General features: G+C 40.3%; 1 protein-coding gene across 2 annotated transcripts; it reads left to right on the top strand.

Annotated features, from left to right (window-relative positions):
* Positions 1–9,084: 9,084 nt before the first annotated feature.
* Positions 9,085–12,137, top strand: LOC118765341 (myb-like protein AA). 2 transcript variants are annotated; one of them, XM_036507203.1, is made up of 2 exons: positions 9,085–11,444; positions 11,484–12,137. In XM_036507203.1, the coding sequence occupies exons 1-2, from the start codon at positions 9,270–9,272 to the stop codon at positions 11,988–11,990; spliced, it is 2,682 nt and encodes an 893-aa protein (XP_036363096.1). In that variant the 5' UTR covers positions 9,085–9,269; the 3' UTR covers positions 11,991–12,137. The 2 variants fall into 2 exon arrangements, with proteins under 2 accessions (XP_036363096.1, XP_036363095.1); XM_036507202.1 differs by having other exon boundaries at positions 9,085–12,137.
* The last annotated feature ends 363 nt before the right edge of the window (positions 12,138–12,500 follow it).

Raw genomic sequence — 12,500 nt, 5'->3', positions numbered from 1 at the left:
TCTTAGCATCTTTTCTCTTAGCTTTTACTTGTTTCAGTCATTGGACTGTGGCCATGCTGGGGCACTTCCTTGAAGGGTTTCAGTCCAATAGATCATCTCCAGTAATTACTTCCTAAGCCTAGTTCTTATTACTCTCTTTTACTCTTTTACTTGTTTCAGTCATTTGACTGTGGCCATGCTGGAGCACCGCCTTTAGTCGAGCAAATCGACCCCAGGACTTATTCTTTGTAAGCCTAGTACTTATATATAAATATATGTATGTACATTTGTATGTATGTAGTATTTATCTATCTTTCTATATATCTCTCTCTGTATATATACACACATACATATATATAATATATATATATATATAAATATATTATATATATATAATTATATATATATTATATATATATATATTATACATATACATACACACAACACAACACACACACACACACCCAACATATATATATTACCGTATTTTATGTGTATAAGAAAACTCCCTAATTTTTGGGGCTTAAAATTTGGAAAAAAGGTTTTGTAAGGGATTATATACTATTCATGTATAAGAAACTTCCATATTTTTTTAAACCTAATTTTTGACAAGAAAGTGTTCCTTATTCATGTTAAGATGGAAATGTATAGGTGCAGTTGTGGGTGTGCGGTAAGAAGCTTGCTTCCCAACCACATAGTTCTGAGTTCAGTCCCACTGCATGGCACCTTGGGCAAGGGTCTTCTACTATAGCCTCAGTCCGACCAAAGTCTTGTGAGTGGATTTGGCAGAAAAAAAGCCCCCCACCCACACCATTGCTTGCGCTCGATGCTTGTGAGTTAGCAGTTCAGCAAAAGAGACCCATCAGAATAAGTACTAGGCTACCAAGAATAAGTCCTGGATCGATTTCATCATCATCATCTTGCGTCCGCTTTCCATGCTAGCATGGGTTGGACGGCAACTGGGGTCTGGGAAGCCAGAAGGTTGCACCAGGCCCAGTCGATCTGTCTGGCAATGTTTTCGACGGCTGGATGCCCTTCCAACGCCAACCACTCCGTGAGTGTAGTGGCTGCTTTTTACATGCCACCAGCACAGGTGCCAGGCGAGGCCTGGTAACGGCCACGAATGGATGTGCCTTTTACGTGCCACCGGCACGATTTTGTCGCTACTAAAACCCATTAAGGCAGTACTCCAGCATGGCCTCAGTCAAATGTCAGAAAACATATATAAATTTTGTTATATTTATATATTTGTACATTATAGAGTGTATATATAGAGATGTATATGTTAGTATAATACATACACACACACACATTAATATTGACTAGTTCTAGATATTAATGGTTATTGTATTTTTTTTATGTTCCTTTCCTCCACCACCCACCCCACCTTAATTAATTAACGAGAAAGATATTTGAAAAACATATCCCGGCAGTGAAATTGTTTAGCGAGTTTTTGTTTATGTAATACTTTTTATCGTGTTTGTTTATTTGATGTTTTGCCACGAAGACAGGTTGACGACGACAACAACAACAACAACAACAATAAAAACAACAACAGCAGCAGCAGCAGCTGCAGCAGCAGCAACAATAACAACAGCAACAACAACAATAACAACAACAACAAGGGCCACAACAGCAAGTGATGCTGTCACCAGTAGCAGAATAACCCTGCTGCTAAAGCTGCCGAGAAAGAACAGAACGGGAGAATGACGAAGTGTAACAGGAATGTGGAGGTTCCCTAAGCTTCATGCAGAATGCACAGCATGAGGGTGGGTGTGGGTGGGATGAGGGGGACACACGTGGGGGTGGGGTGGGGGGTGGAAATGGCAAATGGGAGAAGAAAAATTCAGTGAGATTCGGGAATGAAATGAAAGGCAATCATTTGTGTTGTCTTCAAGTACTACTGCTGCTGCTGCTACTACTACTACTACTACTACTACTACTACTACTACTAAAACCACCACCACCAATACTACTACTAGTAATAATAATAATAATAATGAGGATAATAATAACAATAATAATAATATATAATAATAATAATGAAATTATTGTATACAGTGCTCAGGTGCACCTCAAATGATAATGGTAATAATAATAATGATGAGGATAATAATAACGATGATGATAATGATGATAATAATAATAATATAATAATAATGATGATAATGAGAATAATAATAATAATAATAATAATAATAATAATAATAATAATAATAATAATAACCCATGCTAGCATGGAAAGCAGATATTAAACGATGAATAATAATAATAATAATAATAATAATAATAATAATAATAATAATAATAACCCATGCTAGCATGGAAAGCAGATATTAAACGATGAATAATAATAATAATAATAATAATAATAATAATAATAATAATAATAATAATAATAATAATAATAACCCATGCTAGCATGGAAAGCAGATATTAAACGATGAATAATAATAATAATAATAATAAATATAATAATAATAATAATAATAATAATAATAAAATAACCCATGCTAGCAGGAAAGCAGATATTAAACGATGAATGAATAATAATAATAATAATAATAATAATAATAATAATAATAATAATAATAATAAACCATGTAGCTAGCATGGAAAGCAGATATTAAACGATAATAATAATATAATATAATAATAATAATAATAATTAATAATAATAATAATAATAATAATAACCATGCTAGCATGGAAAGCAGATATTAAACGATGAATAATAATAATCATAATAATAATAATAATAGAATAATAATATAATAATAATAATAATAATAACCCATGCTAGCATGGAAAGCAGATATTAAACGATGAATAATAATATAAGAAATAATAATAATAATAATAATAATAATAATTAATAATAACCCATGCTAGCATGGAAAGCAGATATTAAACGATGAATAAAATAATAATAATAATAATAATAATAATAATAATAATAATAATAATAATAATAACCCATGCTAGCATGGAAAGCAGATATTAAACGATGAATAATAATAATAATAATAATAATAATAATTATAATAATAATGATGAGGATGATGATGATGATGATAATAATGATAAAGAAATAAATCATTGGAGGTGTGTTCATTTACCCAAATTCTTTGAACAGATGAGGCCAATCAATTTGTTAGTTTTAGAAATGAATGCAAAAGTGAATTCGGTGTTGAAGGATTTCTTGATAATGCAAGTGATCTGATATGATGTCAACACAAGATTATGTTGAGAGCAGAGAGAGAGCACTAGAGAAGTGAAAGAAAAAAAAAGAAAGAAAGAAAGAAAGGAAAAGAAAAGGTGAAAAGGGAAGAAGATATAACGAAAGGAAAAATAAGTGACTAACTTTGTGAATATCCATGCTGGTATAAATTTGAAGTTGGAAAGAAAAGAAAATTGCTTAAGAAAATGAGATAAAAATAATGAGAAAAATAAAATAAAATGAAACAAAAAAAAACCCCAAAAAAACTCGGTAGCCTTAAAAACTAATCAGTGATGAAAAATACCAAAAGTATGAGAATATAAATGTCTTCAGCTAAATTAGGGATATAAAGTACCTGACAGGAAAAATAGGGCAGTTGATGAAGCGTTTTTAGGGGGAAAATGAAAGGTGAAGAGGATTCAGTTAGAAATAGTTACTCTTTTACTGTTTTACTTGTTTCAGTCATTTGACTGTGGCCATGCTGGAGCACCGCCTTTAGTTGAGCAAATCAACCCCGGGACTTTTTCTTTGTAAGCCTAGTACTTATTCTATCAGTCCCTTTTGTCGAACTGCTAAGTTGACAGTTCTTTGAGCCACTTCAGTAGAGTTTTCACTTCTTTGTCACTGGACTATCATCTCTTTGACCCCATGAAAGATGGTTTGAGAGGCAAACATTATTCCAGTGATGAGGAAGTGAAAACTGTAGTGAAGAAGTGGCTCAAAGAACAGTCAACAGAATTTTAAGTACCGATGGCATGTTAAAAACACCATTCGAGCATGATCGTTACCTGCATTGCCTTACTAGCACTTGTGATGGTGGCATGTGAAAAAACATCTGAGTGAGGTCGTTGCACATTTCTACCAGCTCCCAAGAAGACATGGGATGAGGTGGTCAATCATGACCATTGAATGATGATGATGATGATGATGATAAAAAAAATAATTTCTTCATTTTGTGACAGATTAGATGTGACTGGGATAAATTATGCAGATCACAGATAGTTTTTAGTCCCAGAGATAACCGTTTGTTCTTAGTACCCACTCCTAGCTGTGTTCTTCAGTTTACAGGAATATGCTGAGAACAGACCCATACACTTGCCACTCTCACCTGCCTTTTGGAAAATTTTCTGAAAGTGAGACTTGAAATAAGGTGATGAAGGATTTGACTGAAGAGGTAAGAATCTGTCTTCAGTCCTCTCAGATTTGTCTACTAATACAACCTCTATTACAATAATTTGAAGACAGAAGAAAGTTTTGCCCTTTCAGGCTAAAAGAAGTTAGTGGGATGATCCCACTATTGACCAATGGACTTGGTCAATACATTTATCTTACACAGCAACAGTTGTTTAACATAAATTCATGACTCAATAATGCTCAGACATTTGACAAGTGTCCAGAGAATAGTTCCATCTCTCAACATGTTTGTCCAATAGATCTATCTGATGTAGTTATATGGGAAACTACCACCTGTATCATCTCTTGTGAAAGGTAGAAGAGTCCAGTTTGCTGGACATTGTTGTAGAGCTGAAAACGAGGTAATTTCTACTCTTCTCCTCTGGAAGCCATCTACTTGTGATACCAGAGGGCGCACACTCTCCTACCCTGATTTAATCTCCAGGGATACAGGCATCCAGCAACAGGACCTCCGTAATGCTATGATGGACTGTGAAGTCTTGCATAATTGCAAAGCAAGAGACAGCTGAAATTTCTCCGCGCAGGAGTGGCTGTGTGGTAAGTAGCTTGCTAACCAACCACATGGTTCCGGGTTCAGTCCCACTGCATGGCATCTTGGGCAAGTGTCTTCTGCTATAGCCCCGGGGGCCGACCAATGCCTTGTGAGTGGTTTGGTAGACGGAAACTGAAAGAAGCCTGTCGTATATATGTATATATTATATAATGTGTGTGGTGTGTTGTGTGTCTGTGGTGTTTGTCCCCTAGCATTGCTTGACAACCGATGCTGGTGTGTTTACGTCCCCGTCACTTAGCGGTTCGGCAAAAGAGACCAATAGAATAAGTACTGGGCTTACAAAAGAATAAGTCCCGGGGTCGAGTTGCTCGACTAAAGGCGGTGCTCCAGTATGGCCGCAGTCAAAAGACTGAAACAAGTAAAAGAGTAAAAAGTCTCTGGGCAGAAAGCCCTCTGGAACAAACTCTTCAGTTGACATTTGGTGACAAGCATCTCTCCAAGAATGTTCTTGCTCTTGCTTAGTTCCCTGCAGAATGCAAATATTAATTATATTATTGATCATATTTCTTGAGAACTGAGAGAACTTGCAACATTTCAAATGTCTGACAAGATATATTTATATATATTTTTTTAGATTTTATCTAGTTTCAGCTCACGAGCTGTGGCCATGCTGGGGCACCGCCATATGGGGTGACATATCTGATAAACAATGACTGCATCTGCTCATCATGGAGGCGCAATGGCCCAGTGGTTAGGGCAGCGGACTCGCGGTCGGAGGATCGTGGTTTCGATTCCTAGACCGGGTGTTGTGTGTGTTTATTAAGCAAAACCACCTAAAAGCTCCATGAGGCTCTGGCAGGGGGTGGTGACGACCCCTGTTGTACTCTTTTGCCCCATCTTTCTCTCACTTGTTCTTCCTGTTTCTTGAGTAACGCTGCGATAGACTGGCGTCCCGTCCAGCTGGGGGAACACATACACCACAGAAACTGAGAAACCAGGCCCATGAACCTGGCTAGGCTTGAAAAGGGCGATGTTTTTTTACATCTGCTCATCAACCCTGAAAACTCTGCAGAGTCCACTATCTTGGCACATCACCAGCCACCACAGTATATCAAGTTCTTTGTGCAGATAGTGTTTGTAGTAGATGCACTTTCTGATGCATTCCTTCTCCAAGAAACATAGCATCATACTCCAATCTGATCAGATGGAAACTGAACAATCAGGTGCTTATAAATGATTGAGGTGATGTATGCATTTGCTACTTCTGCCCGACCTTTCAACCCATTTCTTATTGAGACTGGCCAATACTTGAAGCATCGTCCCAGTTCCTGTCTCCTGGAAGTGTAACTTGAACCAGACACCAAGCATCTTGCAAAGAACTGTCAGTTCAGTGACCCATAGCATGGCTCAATGTGGAATCCTCCAGGTGCTGAGTTGCAATACCACTGGCTTGTCCTTCTTAATGCATGCTTCTAATACTATTTCATATTCCTGCAGTATGGTACCACCCACTTTGATTTCTAGGATATCCAAGGCTATTGTTGTCACATATATCAAGGCAGCTTTCCCAAAGTCACATATATCAAGGTGGCCTTTCCAAAGCCTTGCCTGAGCAGGGCACTTCACAACACCTCTAATTTTTGTAACAATAGCCCATGAGCCAAAATGTACTTGAAGGACAGGAGTGTACACTCTTGATAGTCAAGCATGTTATTCAAATTATTTTCAACAGGTAGCCATTTAGCCTGATCACCACCTGTGGTGTTTCAAGACATGATAAAGTACCATTTTTGTCACAAGCGCAACAGTTTTAATACCTTTTCTAATCTTCTGAGTAGCTCCTCCACCAACTCTGATCAACTTCACTCACCATCTACTTATTACCTCTGCCTTGGAGGAGGTGGAGGTATTGTTTTCAGTTGTGTGTCTGTGGACAAGATATCTCAAGTACTGCTGGATGGATTTGGATAAAACTTTCAGGGATGTTTGGCCTCATGACTGGCACAAACTCATTAGATTTTGGGATCAATCCAGACAAGGATTCTGAATTATTTTTCCTGATTTTTACTTAATTTTTGAGAGCGATCAGGTTCATTCTTAGTATTCTCGTTTGTGAGAGCAGTCAAGTTTATTTCAGATATTCTCATTTTAAAAATCATCTCTGGTTAATCGTTGTGAGGACATTGGTGTTCCCTTGGTGGAGGTTTGCACTCTCTGAGTGCTCTCCTTTTAATTTTATATCATGCATTTTATGAACAAAGTTCATTGGTTATAAGCTTTCTTGGACTAGTCACTGCATTTCAAATGGCAAAAATAGCAAGCGACTGTCAGTGTAACAGGGGATTAAATACCACAAGGTATTTATGTTTGAATATACTGGCCTATATAGTAGCATAGCTAGAGAGCTGGTAAGGAGCCAGTCCACCTCAGGTGATGCTTTTAAGGGGATGACACTTTTGAGTCTGCTGCATAAGCCTGTATAGGGGGCAGGAGCGCACACTCTGTGATGGGATGTATATATATATTCATCATCCTTTAACGTCCATTTTCCATGCTGGCATGGGTGGGACAGCTTGACAGAAGAGCTGGTAAGGCCAGGGGCAGCACCAGTTTCTATATTTGGTTTTGACTTGGATTCTACAGCTGGATACTCTTCCTAGCACCCACCACTACAGAGTGCACTGGGTACTTTTTATGTGGCACCATCACCAGTGCTTTTTACGTAGAACCAGCACCAAAACCAATGCTTTTTACAAGGTACCTTGGTTTCAGTATATATACATATAATACCCCTAAAGGCGGTGCTCCAGCATGGCCACAGTCAAATGACTAAAACAAGTAAAAGAGTAGTACACATATATGCACTCACATGACCGACACTCACTCAGGTTCTCTTTGCCAAATTTCACTCATGAGTCACTGATCAACCCAAAGGGTATGATAGAAAACACTTGTTCAAAGTGCCATGGAATGGGGTCAAACAAAGAACCATGTAGCTGTAAGATGGACCTTCTTAACTACACAGATATTTGCCTACCATTGTCCTCTGTCTCCACTCTTGTCTCTTTAACATGTATTGCAATGATTAACATAAACTAACTGATTGAACCCACTCAATGTACCCTGCTAAACCCACTCAATGTATTCATCTTCCTGTGACCTACCCAGTTTTTCTGAGTCACCAGAGCAAACACTAAATATTTTCCAAGCCTTTAAAATAACCCAAATTTTTCCTCCATTTAATAACTTTAAAAAAATCCACACTGAACCTTAAACCATATCAATTTCTATTCTTAGGTCTATAAGAGCCATGTAAAAAAAAAAAATACCAAAAATTCCTCTGCTCAATACTAATTGAAAAAAAAATGCACACACATACATAAATTGCAAGAACAGAAAAATAATAAAAATCCTTCATGTTTTATAAAATTTTAAACGAGCAGAATATATAGGAATTTTACTATTTACTACTTAATTTACAATTAAATTTAACAGCATAAACTTATTTGATTTCATCAACTGATATCTGTGTAAATCTTAGATTTCCTAAACTAAATATTAAATTTCATAGGTCACTGCAAAGTGAAATAATGGAGTGAGAATGAATTGGTAAATTTAGTTATTCATATATAATAAATTCCACATATTTCTATCCTTTCAAAAAATTCCAACGTGTCTTCTTGTCCCCCTTTCCGTCACCAACACATATCTGTGGGTGTAGTTCCGATTGAAAATTCAGTGATCTGCATGTTGAGAGAAGGGTTTAAGGAACAAGAATGTAAATGAACCTAGAGGGGAAAAAAAAATCCATAAAAGTTCTTCTAATGGGTGACTGACGAAATATTTCAGAGCATCGATGTTTTTCCTAAAGCGAAGGATCGGGAGAGAAATGGTCAGAATAATTAGACAGACACTGGGTTAAAAGGGGATAGGGATAAAACAAGGCAAATAAAAAGGGAGTGAATATGATAATGATGTTGGAAGTAAATAAGAAATATGAAGAGAATAAGAGGAAGAAGTGAAAGAAAGGGAGAGAGAGAGAGAGAGAGAGAGAATGGGAAGAAGGAGGGGGGGAACAATGTAAAACATGAGATATTGAAGAATAGCAGGGAAGCAACTGAGAAATGAGGAATATAATAAAAGTAGGAGTGGAAGGAATAGCAGAGTAGGAGGCATTTTGAGGCAAGAGAGGAGACGAAAGAGAATGTGTTTAGAAACGAAAGGAAATAAAAAAAGAGAGAAAAAGAGAGAGAGAGAAAGAGAGACGCAAAGAAATGTAAAAGAGAAATGACGAAACGATTAACTTGTGCAAAGATGCAGGTCTGTGCTGTCGTGTAGAGGCCTGGAAAGAGTGACGCAAATAAAACTATAGCTGCACCAAGAATGGCACTAAAAGAAAGGAGAGGAGGAGGCTTCTGGGGCTGCGACACATTCGGTCTTCGTCACCTGCGTCCTTTATTATTAAATGTAGCCTCTGAAAACCAAACAATTAACGCGGTTGGCACTAATCTCTCAAATGCAGCCCATAACATGAACTTCGATGACCAGAAGCCGACATCTATTGCGTATCGAGAAGACGCATCTTCAGATTCCGCAAGCATTAGTCACATTGTCTGTTCCAGAGTAACAACCGTCTCCGGAAATTCAATTGGAGAAGCAGAAGAAGAAGAAGCTACCACATTGACAAGTTGCAATAACGGTAGTGGCAGCAGAAGCAGTGGCAGAACAACTGGGAGTAACAGTGGCATCAATAATGGTAAAGTGGTTAAGTGTAGTAAAAGTTGCGATAGCGGTGTGTGTACGAGTTCTTTGTCGAACCCAGCCCATGAGAAAATAGTGTTGGCTCTGCCATCGTTGTCTCCGATATCACTGAGACCGACTTTGGAATCGGCGACACAACAACAACAAGAAGAAGAAGAAACGGTAAACAAGCGTCGTTCTTCCTCTGTGGTCGGGTTGTGGAGGCGTGGCGGAGACAGAGCAGATCTGAGAAATGTTATTACTAATGCTGGCAGCCAGCGCCGACCATCGAAGAAAACCACACGCGATCCAGTGAGGGAATTGAGGAAAACGGCCAGAAGCCGAAGAAGACTAGAGGAGGATATTAATTCTAGTAAGGTGATCATTCATAGAGCCCCGAGCAGCAGCAGCAGCAGCGGCAGCAGCAGTAACAGCAGCAGCAGCTGGGCAGGAAGTCGGAGAAACATCAGCAGCAGCGGCAGCAGTGTCAGAGCCAAGATACTATTAGGAGGAAGTGGAAGACGTCTAGGTGTGTCCCCTTCGTCTGATCCCGGTTGCAGGAACTCTAACGATCTACGCTACCATTACTATTGCCATCCCAACACATCGCATCTGACGGTCAACCGATGTGGTAGCTGCTGTGGTAGTACGAACAGCAGCAGTAGTCATTGTGGAAATACAGTCACCAAGCACAACATTAGTAGTTACCTTAGTGACGATCTGAGTAGTAGCAGCAGTAGTAGTAGCAGCGGTAGTAGTAGTTGTAGCAACAGCAGTAGCTACGGCATCACCAGTAACAGTAGTAGTGGTAGCAGCAGTAGTAGCAACAACAATAGCAGCAGTAACAGTAACAATAGTAGCAGCAGTAGCAGTAACAGTCCACAAGTCATTTACCACCACCACCACCACCCGCCGCCGCCGCCGCCTCCACTGTCACACAGTTGCCACAGAATTCTCCCCCGTCCCCTTCAGCAATACCAACAGCAGCAGCAGCAGCAACAACAACATCAGCAACCTGAGAGACAGGATACCACTTTTGCTACTCATCAGAAATTACCAACGACCCACCACGGTCGCCACCACCACCATCAACAACGCTGCTATTACTATTCCAATTCTAATTCCAGCAGTGTTGTGGGATCTCCACAGTTTACGGTGAAGGTTGTACCACTACCCAAGGAGGAGCTTTCCCCCAGACTGCAGCAGCAGCAGAACACAACAGAACCCCCTCAACTGCAGTTACTACACCCTGACAACCACAGTCACAAATACCATCATCACCATCAACATCATCAACATCATCACCAACAGCAACAGCAGCAGCATAATCATCATCATCATCATCATCGTCGTCAGCACACTTTCCCGTCGCGGTTCCACCTCCCGTCTCCCCCGCAACCACTGCCACTGAGGTCGTTCGTCTCTTCCTCTCCCGTGTACGTGCAGCAGCTCATTCCAGCGGCGAGGGGTGAGCCCGGCAGCGCCAGAGAAGGGTGTTTCAACTGTAGCAGGAGAAGCAAAGGGAACAACGATTCGCCACCGCAGCCGCAGCCGCCACAGAGTAGTAGTATCATCCAACAACGGCACCACAGCCCGGCCATTGCAGCCGACCAACGGCGTATTTCTGCGCCGCCCGATCCACAAAATGGCGACCGAGGAGGTGTCGGCGACGTTAACGACCAACACCTCAGCCTCTTCCGTCAACGCTACAACCAGCAACAACAAATCCGACACTTTACTTTTCCCCAATATCAATCGCAGGAACACTACAACTGTAAACACCACCAACAACTGCAACAACTACAGCTACAACAGCAGCAACAACAACAGCAACAGCATCTACAGCAACAGCAGCAACAACAACGACCCTACAACCTTTGCCATAGCAGAGAGGAAGGAATCGAAGAAGACAGGTTTGAAGAAGGAATCGCTTACGAAAGAGACGGACGAAGAACCTATCATTTTGTTAACGCTGGTGCTGTCAGCTATTGCCGAAGGAATAACACAGCTAGCAGCTGCGGAACTGCTACAATTATTAACACACTACCAGCATCGACAACAGCCACAAAATCGGAAATATTACAGCCACTATCCCAATTCATTCTGTACGTCCAGCGGTCAACACTACCAGTCCGCCTGGAACCAGAGCCGTCTCCATCAGCACAAACATCACCACGGCCGGCCATCAGTGTAACAACCCTTCTGAAGGTTTTCCTTTGCACTTTTTGTCGTCATCATCGCCACCACTTGCTTCCAACAGTAGCACCACCATCGCCGTTAGTAGCACCACCTTCACAGACGTTACCACCACCACAACAAACACCATCAACCATGTCGGTGCTTACAACAACAACAACGATTTGACCGGTCCTCCTCTGTTGCATCACCACCATCTGCATGTCCCACACCAGCCACAGCATTTCTATCACCATCAGCATCACATTCACCAGCTTCCACCTCATCGATTGCATCAACAACACTCCGCTCCTCACTTGGCGCACCAGACCTGCTGTCGTGCTCATTCTCACCAACCCAAATCGACATTGCCCACTGTCCGTTCCGGTGCCATAGTGAACAATAATAATAGTGTTGCTAACGCCACTAACTTAACAGGTAAAAGTAAAGGCTCGGTCAGTGGCCACAGCATCACAGCAGCCCTCATCGCTGCTGCTGCCACTGCAACCGGCACTACCACTGCTACTACTGCTATTTCTAATTTTAATCCGAAAGTCTCTCACACGAACACTGCATCCAACAAGAGCAGCAGCGTCAGTGTGTTCGATGGCTCTGCCGATGTCCCTCCAGAATGCAACAACAGCGAAGTGATCTCCAGCCATGACACGCACTTCAACTGCTCCACCATAAGTAACAACG

This window comes from Octopus sinensis, linkage group LG11 (genome assembly GCF_006345805.1).
Source record: "Octopus sinensis linkage group LG11, ASM634580v1, whole genome shotgun sequence".
NCBI classification, from domain to species: domain Eukaryota; kingdom Metazoa; phylum Mollusca; class Cephalopoda; order Octopoda; family Octopodidae; genus Octopus; species Octopus sinensis.
This window is presented reverse-complemented; position numbering and strand designations above follow the sequence as displayed.